The sequence below is a fragment of the Bos mutus genome, chromosome 19, assembly GCF_027580195.1.
Source record: "Bos mutus isolate GX-2022 chromosome 19, NWIPB_WYAK_1.1, whole genome shotgun sequence".
Lineage (NCBI taxonomy): Eukaryota > Metazoa > Chordata > Mammalia > Artiodactyla > Bovidae > Bos > Bos mutus.
In genome coordinates this window covers 13,912,290-13,926,165 of record NC_091635.1, presented here as the reverse complement: position 1 = coordinate 13,926,165, position 13,876 = coordinate 13,912,290, and the positions used below count along the sequence as shown (strand labels likewise).

Below are 13,876 nucleotides of genomic sequence, written 5' to 3'. Positions count from 1 at the left end.
GGGGGGGACAAAAAGGGGAGGGTGTGCTTTTTGTACAGTAATAAAAATATGTTTTGGAAAGCAGGCTTTTTTTCCATCTCCTTCAGGGCATCTGCAACGACTCAGGTGCTTGGCTTCCCTCATCCACTCCCAACCTCCAGTCCTGTCCACTTGCGACTCTTGCTTAAATAGCAACCAAAGAACTTTTGCTTTTAATAAAATATAAAAGATTTTATTAGGCTTGGGGGGAGGTGGTGTTCCTATCCTGTCACTTTCTCTTATGCCTCCAGCTCACTTTCTTCTCACTGGAAGATGCTCCCTGGCTCATGGGTCACAGGGCAGGGCCTCCATAGAAACAGGGAACAAAGATGGAGCAGAGACAGGCTAATGCCAACACACACAATTGAAGGACGGTTACGGGCCCATAGTCTTCCTCTTCCCCTCCTACTGCAGTCTAGTCAAATCTCCTAGACAGTCAAACATCTAGGTCATCGTCTGGGTCTTCTTGATCCAGGTCATCATAAGCATCTGGCTCATAGAAGATGTGGCTGGTAGCCTGGCCCAGCCCAGGGCGCAGTAGAGCCTGCTGTCTGAGGAGAGATAAGGGGAGAATTGGTGCTGGGGAGGGTGGGTAATGGGTCATGTCTGGACACCCTCTTTCTGAGTGACAGTCACTCCCTCTCTGGCTTCCATGTCTTCTTGGTCTAAATCCCTTTGTCTGACCTTGTGTAGCACCAACTGGTATAGGGATGGATACTCTTAGACAGCTCTTGCAACACCCTAAGTTCTTAGCAGCTTTAGGGCAAGGATACTGTGTAGTCTTGCTTCACCCACCCACATGCTGGGCACAGAACAAGTGTCTACCAAGCCCTTACTAACCTGCCTCTGGCATACCATCTAGCTTCCTGCCCTCCCACTGCTGCTACCTGGAGATAGGGCCACTTCCCTGGGGTCTGGTCTGGCTCAGCCCAGGTCCAGATTACTTTGGGGACATCAGTGGAGCTGGGACCCAAGGCTCCAATGGAGAGAAAAGAGACATCAAGGCCCTTTGACACTGCTGGGGTTTGAGTGGGTAAAGAGCCACTCCCCAGACTTGACTCTGGAGGTGGACTTCAGCCCCTATAAAGTTGAAAAAGTTAATCAACAACCTGCTGTTGCCCGACCTCTTAGGCCCAATGCTGGGCTCAACTCAGGGACCTGGGCACTGAGGCCCCAACCTTACTTTTTTCTGAGCTGAACTGGAAGGGCAGAGTCAGGCTGTCTTTGGCTTCTCTCTCCTTCTTGGACAGATGAAGGTTAAAAGTCAAATGAGTAGTGGGGTCCACCTGTAGGTACAGAAGAAGCTGCTGCTCTGTGCCATCCCTGGAATCCCTGACCCCACGCCCCCAATGTCTGCAGTTTTTATCCCCTTCTCCTTTATCCAGACCCCAAATTCCATCCCCTGTTCCCGCCCTGCCTCTCTTAGGTACCGAGGGAGTATGAAGATCTGAGGGGGGCTGGGATTCCAGCAGTGGCTCCACTTGGAGCTCCAAGCTGAAGTCAGGAAGGATGGAGAACCACTGAGTCTGGGGAGAAATAAGAAGAGGGTTAACGAAGTTTTTTCTATCTTACTGAGCAAACCAGAGAACCACGAGCTGCCACTCCAGCTCCTAGCCACCTATCTGGCTTCTTCCAGCTCGTGCGTTCCACCTCTCAGCCCCTCAAACCTCTCCACAGGGACCACTTTTTGCTTTTTCTCCTCTTCCATTTCCTGGAAGGCAGTGTCTTTTGTTGGTTAAACTTACAGGATGTGAGCTTTCCAGGCTACAAAATAGGGATAATAAAACAATCTACCTCACAAGGCCTCTCACAAAGAAGATAAAATGGGGGAAATGCTACGATGAGGGCCCAGGGAAGTGCTCCAACACATCATCTGTTTTACTGCTCTCCCTCTCTGTCTGACCCCAACCTCCAGTCCCCTGCTTCTCCTAACCTGGAGGGTGGGGCGCTGTCTTGGCCTCCGATAGAGGATGTGAGCCGATGCCTGGCCCATTGTACCGCTCAGGGTCACCTCTGTCTGAGCAAGGCTGCTCAATGCTCCCAAGGGGCCTGGGCCGTGAAGCTCTTCATGCAGCAGGCCCAGCACACGCACCTGCTCACCTGGGAGGGTATCACCTGTAGAGGGACAAGAAATGTGGTGTACGAAGGGCAGTAGGGAGCATTCCAGGGATGCTTGGGATCAAACAGTGAAGAGGAAAAAAAAGGCCCACATCAGAGGCCCACATCTTCTCAGAACTCTGCCCAGATCCTGACTGACCTCAGTCAGTTTCACCACCCTGCTCTGACTTCTGTCAGGCCTCACCTTAATACACATTCTTATTCCAGCATATATCGAACCAAGGCACTGCTCTGACCTCAATCCTCAGGAGCGCCCCAAGGCCTCCAGGAAGGAACTCAACACTTTCAATGTTTGTTCTCCACTTGCTTTCAGCCTCATCTCTTGTACACTGAACTACCTGCAGTGTCTGGAACTTGCCAAAAATCCCAGTCGGTGCCTTAGATCCCCTCCCATCTTCCCTCTCTTTTTAGCTGCGTTTAGTGTAACGCACTACACTAAAGACTTGCATTTTTAGGTTGAACTGTATGAAATTGCTAACATCTGATCATATCTGACCTATAAAAACAACAATAAGTGGTTCAACCTAATACTATAACTCCATCCTCCCTTGACTTTTACAGAGGAAACTGAAGCACTGTCAGACCAAACACCTGTGTACTGAGCTGGGTATCTGACTCTAAAGCCCATCCTGGGACCCACTGTACTTTAGGGCTACTCCCAGAGCTATCAGCTGGACAAATTGGCCTGGCTGACCCTTTGCTCTTCAAGACATTCCTTCCTTAAGGTACTCTGTGCACGTTCCTTTATCATCACAGTCCTTATCAGACTATTCAGTAAATTGCTTGTTTACTAGTCTGTACCCTTTATGGGACTTTGAGCTCCTGGAAGGCAAGGACCCAACACAGTGTATGTATATATTTAACATTTGTTGAATGAATGAATGAGTGAGAGGAAAAAAAAAAAAAAACCCACAAACTTGGAAAAGAAAAAAAGAGTGATTGATAGCATTATGAAACAATCAAGAAATAGAATAAAGATGAAGTGATGGAAGAAGTCCCAACTGGAGATCCCTGATATGTTTCTTGTTAGGGTGGAAAGGGGCACATGGTTGGCAGGGTGAATATATGAGGGGAAGAAACAAATGAGGAGCCTCACCAGGGCAGGAGTCCTGACGGCTCAGAGCATGCAGGGTCTGGCAGAGTATGGGGCAGGGAAGGTGATGCAGCAACCAGCTGAGGGAATCAAGAGCAATGGTGGCAGGGCCAGAACCTGTCCTCTTGTCCAGGGCCCTTAAGGCTTCCAGGGGCCCGCCAGGAAGGGCTTTCCCAGGTTTTGACCAGCTGAGAGGGTCTCTAAAGAGATCATGGTAAACCAGCCTATAAACAGAAAATAAAAGGCATGATTATACTGCTCCCCTGCCCCCGCCATCTCCAACTTTGGCTTCTGATCTTTGTGGTTCTGTTTCCTTGATTTTCACTAATATTTTAAACATCAATGAAAAGGTGTTTTTTTAAAAACTGAAAAGTAGAATATAGTGATTGACAGCACAGACTTTGGTGTCAAACAGTCCTGAGCTCCAAGCTTGGTTCTACTTGCCCAAAGTCACCTAATACATTACTTCATCTAAGACTCAGTTTCTTCACTTACAAAACAGGAATACCAACCTTCTGACATTTAGCACAGTGCTTGACAAGTAGTAAACACTTGATAAATGTTAACTATCATCATTATCAAATATTTCCTGAGTGGTGGCTAAAATTTATCATTCTCTGAATGGATAAAGAGGAAGGCGAGGACCTGAGACATGGTTCCTGTCTGTGGAACAGCTTAGAGAAGATCAAGAACCAAGTCTTGTCATACTAACTACAGACAGAATAACAATTCAGGAAAAGAAACTGGCATGGACTAGAAATCCTGGGAAAGCTTCACAGTGGCAGAACTTGTTCCCAGACACCTCCTTTGTATCTTCTGCCTCTCTTATGAATGTCATCTTTACAGCATCATGTCTACTCTAACATTTGATACAAAACTTGGGCAGGTGTAAACTACCATTATCCAGCTAACTATGCAGACCAGGAAATAATTTTTCTTAACCAGCCAACATAGGTTCAGGGACCTCCTGATCTGGATACTTTCCTCTGCCCCACATCAGTCTGTAAGTCCTGGAAGGTGTACCTGCTAACATCCTTTTACATTTGTCCCAAACTCTCCACCCTGCCTTAAGCCAGGACTGTCTCCTTCTACCATTCTCTGAGATTTCATTGGAATACAAATCCTGTCTACTTCAATCACTGCGCTAATCTAGCACAGTTCCTGGTTCACAACTAGCTCTTAACCAGCACTTCTACATCTGAGAGAACCTGCATTTTTGCAAAACCCTTCCCACTTGGTCTCCCTAAGTCCAGGCCCCACCCCCCCCGGCCCCGCCTCCAGCCCAACCCATTCTCCACAGTGTGGTCTTTCTAACAGGTATGATGTTATCACTCTCGCATCTCCCATGAACAGGTATGGCTTCCATGTTGTTGTTTAGTCACTAAGTGGTGTCCGACTCCTTTGTGACTCCATGGACTGTAGCCCACCATGCTCCTCTGTCCACAGGATTTCCAGGCAGGAGTACTAGAGTGGGCTGCCATTTCCTTCTCCAGGGGATCTTCCCGACCGAGGGATTGGACCACGGCTTCTGCCACATCTCCTGGACAGTAGGCAGAGTCGTTACCTCTGAGCCACCAGGGAAGCCGAATGGCTTCCATATCTCCCCAATTATGCATAAATTGTTCCTTCTGCTCTTGGGGAAAATCCCTATGTAGCCTGCAGTTAGTGCTGACGTACGTTGATCACTAGACTCTGATTAACTCAAAAGGCAGAACGTGTTTATTCTTATTCTCCAGGGCAGTCTCTAATGCTAGCCTGTACTGTCGGCCTTTTATTACTCTATTCCTTTCATCTTCTGTAGTCCCTGTTTTGGATTCTCCAGATACTACTCTTCATCATTCCACGTACTAATTCCTACCTTCTTTGAAAGACCCATTTCCATTCAATGAATTGTCGACTAGGCTTTAAGCTTCTCTGGTGGCTCAGATGGTAAAGAATTGACCTGAAAGCAGGAGACCTGGGTTCGATCCCTGGGTGGGGAAGATCCTCTGGAGACGTGAATGGCAACCCACTCCAGTATTCTTGTCTGGGAAAATCCCATGGACAGAGGAGCTTGGGCTACAGTCCACGGGGTCGCAAAGGGTCGGACACGACTGGGCAACTGACACTTTCACACTACTACATATCAGGTTTTTTCCCTGTTGCTGGAACGGAAATTCCTCAGCAACATTAGTCGCAATCCAATTAAATTTTTTCCAATTTGTACTTACCGGCTGTTGATACTGGAGTCAAAACCTTCACGAAACTCTTCTTCGCTCACTTCACAGCCCAGGACGTGGACTTGCTCCCCACTGAGGCAGAGATGAGGGGGACTGTCAGAGTGGGACCCAGGCTCCCTTATCGGATGGAACGGCGAGACGCTGCGGGATACTCACCACAACGCAGATTTCTTGACAAGCGCCTTCAGGAGACTACGCCCCTCCCACTCCACGGAGTCTGGAAAGAGCGAATAACAAACAGCCTGAGAATACTGAGGTTTTCGCATTCACGAAGTAGTCGAGACCTCCATCCCTGGCTTGTGACCTATGGCCCCTCCTCTCCACTTCCGTCCCTTGAACCCTGTTCCGAAGCGCCTGTGCCTTCGACCCTCACCCCGAAGCAGCACCAGGCCACCAAGAGCCAACAGCGACTCCAACATTCCCAAAATGCGTCCCGTCCCTCTTCGGACGCCCTCTGATGGCGTCACTGCCTATTGCCCCGCCCCCTCCACATGAACGGGGCGGGGCATCCACGATCCCTCCCACCAATAAGACCTGGTATAGTCTGGAGTGAGAGATGATTAGGTTCACTACCCCAGGAAGGCTCACGGGGAATAGTGCCTCTTGAGTGCTGGTACACACACGTAGGGACGACGCCCCTCTCTACAATTTTACCGTGACTGGGGCGGAAAGAGCCGTTGGGGCAGTTGTCCGTGGGAGGGGGAGGTGGCCGCGCGAGCCCTTCCGACGGTGTGAGCCTCGGGGACAAGTGACGTCACTCCGCTCAGCCCGTGCAATTCAAGGCGGGCCTGCTTTGCTCCAGGCCCCGCCCCCGCGCACGCGCAATATTGGGGCCTGGTTCGGAACACGCCCCACCTTCCTTATCCCCACCCCCATAGACTGAGTAGGGGGAACTTTAGTCCAGGTGAAGCGAATACACGTCACCACCGGAAGTAGTGTCAGAGGGGAAGAGGAGGGGGGAAGAAAGGAGGAGGGAGCCCTTTGGGCGGTAAAATGGCGCCTGTCAGAGTGGGAAATCCGGCTGCAGAGGCTGCAGCCCCGCTCCCCAGCGGTTGAGGCGCCCCTGACCTCGGGGAGGGGGAGGCCACTCTGGTCCAGCCATCCGCGTCCTTCGGCTCCCCCTCCCCTTCTTCCTGGGTCCTCGGCTCACCCGGCCCGTTCGCCACCGCCTCCGCGGCCCTTCGCGCGCCGCTGCCCCCGCCCGCCCCTTTCCCGCGGGCAGCCCCCTAGCGCGCCTGCGCAGCGGGCCACCCTCCGCTTCCCTCCTTCCCCTCCCCCTCCCTTCTCCCTCCCTCCCTTCTCCCTAGCCCCCTCCCCCACAGCCCCCTCCCCCAATTCTCCATCCCCTTCCCTCCTGGTCTCGGAGGACCCCGCTGTAGCCCGACCTGCCTCGGCCCGCAACCTCGGCGAAGCCGTCAGTGCCACTCCCCGCCCATGTGGGCCCCCGCGGGCTGCCCACGCCTGTCCCCCAGCTCCCCGTTCCGCTGGGCTTTCCCCTCGTCGTGGGTGGCTTTGTGAGCCGCCCGCTCCGTGCCCCTCTCTGCAGCCTCTTCTGCCACTCGGGGCCCCCGTTCCCCCTCCCGGTGGCGGGGGGCTGCCCCCGGGGGGCTGGCGGAGCTGGGCCGCGGGGGCCCCGGGGCCGGCGGTGCCGGGGTCATCGGGATGATGAGGACGCAGTGTCTGCTGGGGCTGCGCACGTTCGTGGCCTTCGCCGCCAAGCTCTGGAGCTTCTTCATTTACCTTTTGAGGAGGCAGATCCGCACGGTGAGCCTTGGGTGGGCGCTGGTGGTGGTGGGGACCTCTGTCAGCGGTGATCAAGGGTTTTCGGTAAGTGTCGGGCCTCTGTTTGGGCCTAGGAACCGAGTCTTGGCGGCAGCTTCTACCGCTAGAGAATTAGAGCACCAGTAGCTGGGCATGAGGTGGGATGGGAAAAAGGAAGACCCTTGCGGTAGAACCGAGATGGTGGAGGGGCTAGACGGTAAAAGGATTTGGCAGTTCTTGGGGGCCAGGGTGGTGGGTGGGGCGCTCTTTAAGAAAGCTGAAGTTGTTGCTAAAGAAACCAAGAGGCGGGGAACACCTGTTTGATGGCAGCAGATCCATCGATGTGGGTTAGTCAAAGACCCTCCTATTATTTGGAATCCCCGTGTGTATTTGGTCTTAAGACAAGGAATATACCGGCTCCTGTGCCAAGGGTGGGGGTGGATGGGAGGGCGTATGTGACAAACAAGAATGGGAACTTATGAAAAGCCCTGGGTGTGCAGGAGAAGCCCCTGCGGTTCATATTAAGGGAACTCTTCCCAAAAGGTCCTGAAAACCTAGTTCATAGTGTGAGTGAATATTTAGGCTTATCAAGACTCTGGGATTGAAAAACGCATAAAAATGCGTTTATGATGGTCATCTTTAGTTGCAGAAGGGAGCACATTAAAGTTTGAGTGTCCTCATCAGAAGACGGTGCTTGTCAGTTGTAAAGACTTCAATCTGAGGGCATGCTTGTTTTTTCCAGGAGACCCCAGCGTTGTGAGGGATATTCTGGGGAGTGTATCTCTGGGTTCCCTCGCCCATAGCTTTTCTCCAAGGTCAAAGCTCCTTAGGCTAACATAATTTAATAAATGTGCTGTGTATTCTCATCCCCATGGGGGAGAATTCACTGAAGGAGGCTGGGGAGGACTCAGGGAGTTGGGGTGTCGAGACTCTCCAGTCTGTACTCTGGAATAACTCAGTAAAACTGGAAGAAATGAAATCTGGTAGGGGCTGCCTAGGTCAAATTTCCAGACAGCCCTGAGTGGTAGTGTGGAATGGGCCTGGCCTTGGCTTCAGTGTCTCCTTTATCAGTCTACTTTCACTTTTTGATTTAGGTTGAGGATTGTTTCTGGGTGGTCATGGTTGTAGGCAGGGCTATTTCCCTAAGACAAGGGTTAGGAACTACGAAGAATCTGAGGTCAGAGATGCTGAGATGTGTGTGTGGCTAGCTCCTGGGGTTTTCCTTCCTTGTTAGGTACTGTTTTCTCTTCCTGGCCTTGCAGAGAGCATCCCCCTTGCTTCCCCTTCTTTTAGGGGAGAAAATAGCAGTTTTACGGGTGCAGACATGTGCACCAGCCCACCTAGAGACAGGTTCCTTGACCCCACAGCCTTTTGTCTTCCTTTCCTTCCTTCCATTCTGGTTTCTGCCCCCGCCCCCTTTCTGGCAGATGCTTAGAGCATTCCCTACATGCCCAGCATGTGCAACCCGAGATAGCAGGACAGGACACCCGAGCTGTTGTGGCCCTCATCGGCAGCCCTTCGAGAAAAGAAGGGCAGATGCCTTGGGATTAGGGGGAGAGGGCCCTTTGGTCTGCAAGTGGGGAGCCTGGTTCTGGTGAGGTTTGGAGCCTAGGGATGGACTGTGCTTAGAAGAAAAGGGCAGAGGAGGGAATCACCAAGCTGTGCATGCGAGAGACCTGAGTGTTGGAAACAGGAGCCTCTAGAGAGACGGAGAAGCTGGAAGGCCAGGCTGGTGACATCCTTGTCCCTTCCTCACCTCCCACTCACAGCCCTTCACTCTGGCCTTCTCGATGCTCTATCAGTCTGCGTGGTGAGTGGGGCTTTCCAGTATTCTCTGCCTTGCCCTGGGTACCAGGATAAGGAGGCTGTTCAGAGGGCTGAGGTTCTCTGCAGCTTGTGACTTGGCTAGTAGAGACAGAAATGGACAGGTGGCTGGTTAAAATAGGCCTGGTGGCCCCCAGCCAGAGGAACTTAGCTGACCTGACAACCCCTGGATTCCCTCATCCTCTCTTCCCCTTAGTGACCCAAGAACCTCCCCTCCTGATACCTACCCTCTGTCCACTAAGGATTCTGAGGCGCTCAGCTCCCAACATGAGGTGATGGGAGTTGTGACAAAGAATTTTTGAGGTGGAGGTAGGCAGGGCCATGCCTTTCCACGTAGCAGGATAATATCGTGGATAACAGGACAGATTCTTGGGTCAGACTGCAAGGGTACAATCGTGGCTCCACCATTTCATTGATTCTAGTGTTGAGTGACCACCCTTGCAATAGTGTTCTAGGAATACAGCCATTATCAAGACAAAATCCATGCTTTCATGGTCTTCATTCTTACTGGAGGGGCAAACCACTAATTCCTAGCTGTGTGGTCTTAGGTTATTTAACTTCTCTCAGCCTTGGTTTCTGCATCCTTAAAACATGGGTGATATTGTTATAATTATTATTACGGTTGTTTTGAGGATTTCATCAGTCAGTTCAGTTCAGTTGCTCAGTCGTGTCCGACTCTTTGTGACCCAAATAACCCTAAATTATACCATGCCCAATTTATAGGGGCTTTCCTTGTGGCTCAGCTGGTAAAGAATCCGCCTGCAACACTGGAGACCTGGGTTCAATCCCTGGGTTGGGAAGATCCCCTGGAGAAATGAAAGGCTATCCACTCCAGTATTCTGGCCTAGAGAATTTCATGGACTATACCCATGGGGTCGCAAAGAGTTGGATACAATTGAGTGACTTTTCACTTCACTTCAATTTTTAGTAAATGTTTAGCATGTGCTTCCTATGGTTAGTGGGGAAGATTTCCTTGTCTAGGGTTTAACCCTCTTTCTTACTCTTCCCAGGTAATTCAGTACCAAACTGTTCGATATGACATCCTTCCCTTATCTCCTGTGTCCCGGAATCGGCTAAGTGAGTATGCTGGCTGGGAGGAACCCTAGGTGAGGTTGGGTTCAAGGTCTTGGCTGGAGGTAGGTTGATGTTACCCCTTCCCCTTGTGGTTCAGGCCAGGTGAAGAGGAAGATCCTGGTGCTGGATCTGGATGAGACACTTATTCACTCCCATCATGATGGGGTCCTGAGGCCCACAGTCCGGCCTGGAACGCCTCCTGACTTCATTCTCAAGGTATGTGGGAGTGGGAAGTGATGGAATAACTTGTGTCTGTAATTCTGCTCAGATTCTTTTCCAATCCCAGAATATCTCGTCCCTGGCCTCGTCCTTGGGCCCTGGGGCAGCCTGCAAAAGGGGAGCAAGCAGTGGGAGGGTAGGGGGTGTCCTTGAGGCCTGGGTGGAGGTGCTTAGGATTTCTCCCAGCCCTGCTATGTTCCTCCACAGGTGGTAATAGACAAACATCCCGTCCGGTTTTTTGTACATAAGAGGCCCCATGTGGATTTCTTCTTGGAAGTGGTGAGTGTGCAGAAGCGGTGAGTGTGCAGAAGCTGAAGGCAGTTCTGGGATGAAGGAATAGTTTTAGGGCTCTGGGAATGTAGAGGATTTGGAGGAATTAAGGAATCAGGAGAAATGGGCAGGGGCAGTTTTGGAGAGGGGAGGTTGTTGGATGGTCGGAGAATGGCTTTCCATAGTTAGGGTTCATTTATTGTGCTGATGCAATTCTATTTTTTCATGGCCTTCCTGCTCTCTTGTTCTTGCGTCTCTGAATCTTAAGTGGGTATGATGCCTAAAACTTGGAGTCTGAGGACAGTTTCAAAATTTTGTGTCCTCAGAGACATTCAGTGTAGCTGAAAAGCCTGAAGGTCTACACTGGAATCTTAGTAAAAGGGAAGTATATGTCCAAATGAACAATCACCTCTTCTGACAGCTTCCTCTTCTCCAATCTATTTCAGGTGAGCCAGTGGTACGAGTTGGTGGTGTTCACAGCAAGCATGGAGATTTATGGCTCTGCTGTGGCAGATAAACTGGATAACAGCAGAAGCATTCTCAAGAGGAGATACTACAGACAAGTAAGGGACTAGAATCTAAGCCTAAGAATGAGGCTGGGGAGGCAGGCCATCAAGGAGGGACTTCAGTTTGAGGCAACTGCCCAGGAATGGGACCTTAAGGGTGTGTGTGGGGGTACTACATAATCCCCTTTTGTGGGAACTGGCTGCCTGTGGGCATTGTTGGGATTGGGGGAGCAATCACAGAGGGCGAGTCTTTTGATGCCCAGACCACCCTGCCTTCCAGCACTGCACTTTGGAATTGGGCAGCTACATCAAGGACCTCTCTGTGGTCCACAGTGACCTCTCCAGCATTGTGATCCTGGATAACTCCCCAGGGGCTTACAGGAGCCATCCAGGTAAGGGAGAAGGCAGTGAGTCTGGCAGGACTAGAAAGTGGTTCTAAGGAGGTATTTTGAATGCATGGGGCTGGGATTCCCTGGTTTACAGTAGGTCAGGATGCAAGCTGTTTTTCTTTCATGAGAGTGTTCCCTGCCTCCCCCCCAGTATCTGTTTCATAAATCAGATTTTTCACATCAAATTTGATTTAGGTAAGACACAAGGTGGAAATTTGACTAGAAGCCTTACCCTAGTATGAGAAATGGGGATTAAAATTTAATTTTGTTTTGGAAGATAAATACAGATTTTACTTAGCTCATTGAGTTTGGGAGGGAGGTTATGTATTTTAAAGTAACCATCCCCAAATAAAAGGGAATACACCCTTTCTCTCTTGAACCCTTTATTCTCATGTGCCTTTTCACCCACCCTAGACAATGCCATCCCCATCAAATCCTGGTTCAGTGATCCCAGTGATACCGCCCTTCTCAACCTGCTTCCAATGCTGGATGCCCTCAGGTAAGGGAAGCTAGACACTTAGATTTCTGAGAAGAGTGGTAGGGGATCCCAAGAAGGAATAAAAGTTTGTCCTGTTTTACTTCCTTATCTCTTTTCCCTAAGAATATAATTTTTGAACCTAGGTCTTAAGAAAACTCACCTTTAGCATTGGGTTTTGGGCAAACTGAACCTCAGTCTCATGAGAAAATGGTGGTTCTTTCTGTCCCACGTCTTCGGTGAGGCTGCTTTACACTAGTGTGAGGAGGCTGTCCCCATGAGGACTCTACCAATGCAAGTTATTGTCGTCCCAGGTTCACCGCTGATGTTCGTTCTGTGCTGAGCCGAAACCTTCACCAACATAGGCTCTGGTGACAGCTGCTCCCCCTCCACCTGAGTTGGGGTGGGGGGGAAGGGGAGGGTGAGCCCTCGGGATGCCGTCTGATGCCCTGTCCAACGGTGAGGACTGCCTGGGCAGGGTCTGCCCCTCCCACCCCTCTGCCCTGGGAGCCTTGCACTCCCTACGGAGTCTGGATGGACACAAGGGCCAGATTCTGAAGCAGCCTCACTCTAACTTCGTGTTCGCACTCCTGGAAACCCCAGACTGGGACATAAGCGGAGACCTAGGAGAGCCGCAACAGTGTCTGGTGGAGAGATATGACTGGCCAGAGTGAGAGAGACATTCGGTAATCCGGGAGGCTCAAAAGAGAAGCCAAGCCAGCTTTGTTGTGATTTGATTTTTTAAAAACTCTTGTACAAAACTGATCTAATTCTTCACTCCAAGGGCTGGGCTGTGGGTGGGAAACTGGGATTTTGGGCCACTGGACTTCCCCAGACTTGTCCCCTCCCTTACTTTCCCTCTATTTGCCCTTCCTCCTAGATTCCCTCAGATCTGTAACCAGCTTTCTCTCTTTTTTCCTTTCCTCTCTTTTAAACCATGCATTATAACTTTGAAACCAAAGCTGCCCTAGGTCCTTCTCTGGGGTTTGGGAAAATGAGGGAGGGGTTTTTGTTCACATCCACCCTGTCCACTAGGCAGAGAGAGAAGAGCCTGCTGTAGACCCTAAGGGTAGGGGGAAGGGTCTTAGTGACAGGATGGGCACCCTGTGTCCCGAGAGAACCTGAGCGTCAGTGCAGTAGGACGAAATATTAAAGGAGTAGAAACCTCGACGACAAGAAAGGCTGGGCTTCGTCTGGAAGACTGCCATGTACTAGCTAAGCAGGCGCTCCCTTCGAGCGGCGGGCTCCCCAGCCCCTGGCTGGACCGGCCCCACGTCCCCGCCTCCCCGGGGCCCTCCTCCCCAAGCCCAAGCCGGCTCTACTTCCTCGCGCCCGCCACGTGACGCTCCGCCCTTTGAGATCACATGATTTTCACGGACACACAGCAGCAGTGTTCTTCCGCGCTGACGTAGTCCTTACCTTTCAGACCTCCTCTCCAGTCCCTTTGGTCCACTCATTACTGGAACTTAAGCGCCCAGTGCGTCTCTCTAAACACAGGTTTTGGTTTTGCCCTCCTTTATTTCCGGAGACCTCTTCCTCCACTTGGGTACTACTTTGTTTTGGTGTCAACGGCCGCCTTCAGCGTACCAACAGATTTCGTGAATAGCTATCCATGTAATTATCTGCTTTTCCTCTGCATTACTTCCGAAAAGAGCTTTCGGAGAGGCAAGTCTCAAACTACGATTACCATCTTTTAAGCCCTTTTCATCGTTACCTCCCTGAGGGGAAAGTCGGGAAATGGATTTTCAGTTATTTCCGACGATAGCAAAAGGCAACCATCTTTCCTACGCCGCCTGCGTAATTTACAAATTGATTCCAAAGCGATTACGCTGACGGCGTGAGAGAGGAGGTCAGTAGGTGGCGCTACGCTACTGGCGTTAGGGCAGTTACGCCAGTGGCGTAACATAGCA

The 13,876-nt window shown here is 51.0% G+C and overlaps 2 protein-coding genes across 3 annotated transcripts; one reads left to right on the top strand and one right to left on the bottom strand.

Annotated features, from left to right (window-relative positions):
• Window positions 1-188: 188 nt before the first annotated feature.
• ELP5 (elongator acetyltransferase complex subunit 5) lies at window positions 189-5,919 on the bottom strand. 2 transcript variants are annotated; one of them, XM_070389374.1, is made up of 8 exons: window positions 5,822-5,909; window positions 5,605-5,665; window positions 5,440-5,520; window positions 3,233-3,453; window positions 1,952-2,133; window positions 1,449-1,544; window positions 1,197-1,304; window positions 189-562 (listed from the first exon to the last, which is right to left on the bottom strand). In XM_070389374.1, exons 1-8 carry the CDS (start codon window positions 5,865-5,867, stop codon window positions 455-457), a joined length of 903 nt encoding a protein of 300 aa, XP_070245475.1. In that variant the 5' UTR covers window positions 5,868-5,909; the 3' UTR covers window positions 189-454. The 2 variants fall into 2 exon arrangements, with proteins under 2 accessions (XP_070245475.1, XP_070245474.1); XM_070389373.1 differs by lacking the exon at window positions 1,197-1,304 and having other exon boundaries at window positions 190-569; window positions 5,822-5,919.
• A 485-nt stretch (window positions 5,920-6,404) lies between these two features.
• Window positions 6,405-12,927, top strand: CTDNEP1 (CTD nuclear envelope phosphatase 1). Its single transcript, XM_005889953.3, has 8 exons — window positions 6,405-7,212; window positions 10,044-10,110; window positions 10,205-10,323; window positions 10,534-10,605; window positions 11,043-11,159; window positions 11,383-11,494; window positions 11,906-11,990; window positions 12,281-12,927. Exons 1-8 carry the CDS (start codon window positions 7,111-7,113, stop codon window positions 12,339-12,341), a joined length of 735 nt encoding a protein of 244 aa, XP_005890015.1. The 5' UTR covers window positions 6,405-7,110; the 3' UTR covers window positions 12,342-12,927.
• The last annotated feature ends 949 nt before the right edge of the window (window positions 12,928-13,876 follow it).

Coding starts and splice junctions, on each gene's coding strand:
- ELP5 (XM_070389374.1), bottom strand. CDS start 5,867: ATGTTGGAGTCGCTGTTGGCTCTTGGTGGCCTGGTGCTGCTTCGGG. Junction 2,134..3,232: donor CCGTCAGGACTCCTGCCCTG/GTGAGGCTCCTC, acceptor GTCCCTCTACAG/GTGATACCCTCCCAGGTGAG. Junction 563..1,196: donor TCAGCTCAGAAAAAAGTAAG/GTTGGGGCCTCA, acceptor CTCAGACAGCAG/GCTCTACTGCGCCCTGGGCT.
- CTDNEP1 (XM_005889953.3), top strand. CDS start 7,111: ATGATGAGGACGCAGTGTCTGCTGGGGCTGCGCACGTTCGTGGCCTTC. Junction 11,495..11,905: donor GGCTTACAGGAGCCATCCAG/GTAAGGGAGAAG, acceptor CACCCACCCTAG/ACAATGCCATCCCCATCAAA. Junction 11,991..12,280: donor CCAATGCTGGATGCCCTCAG/GTAAGGGAAGCT, acceptor TTGTCGTCCCAG/GTTCACCGCTGATGTTCGTT.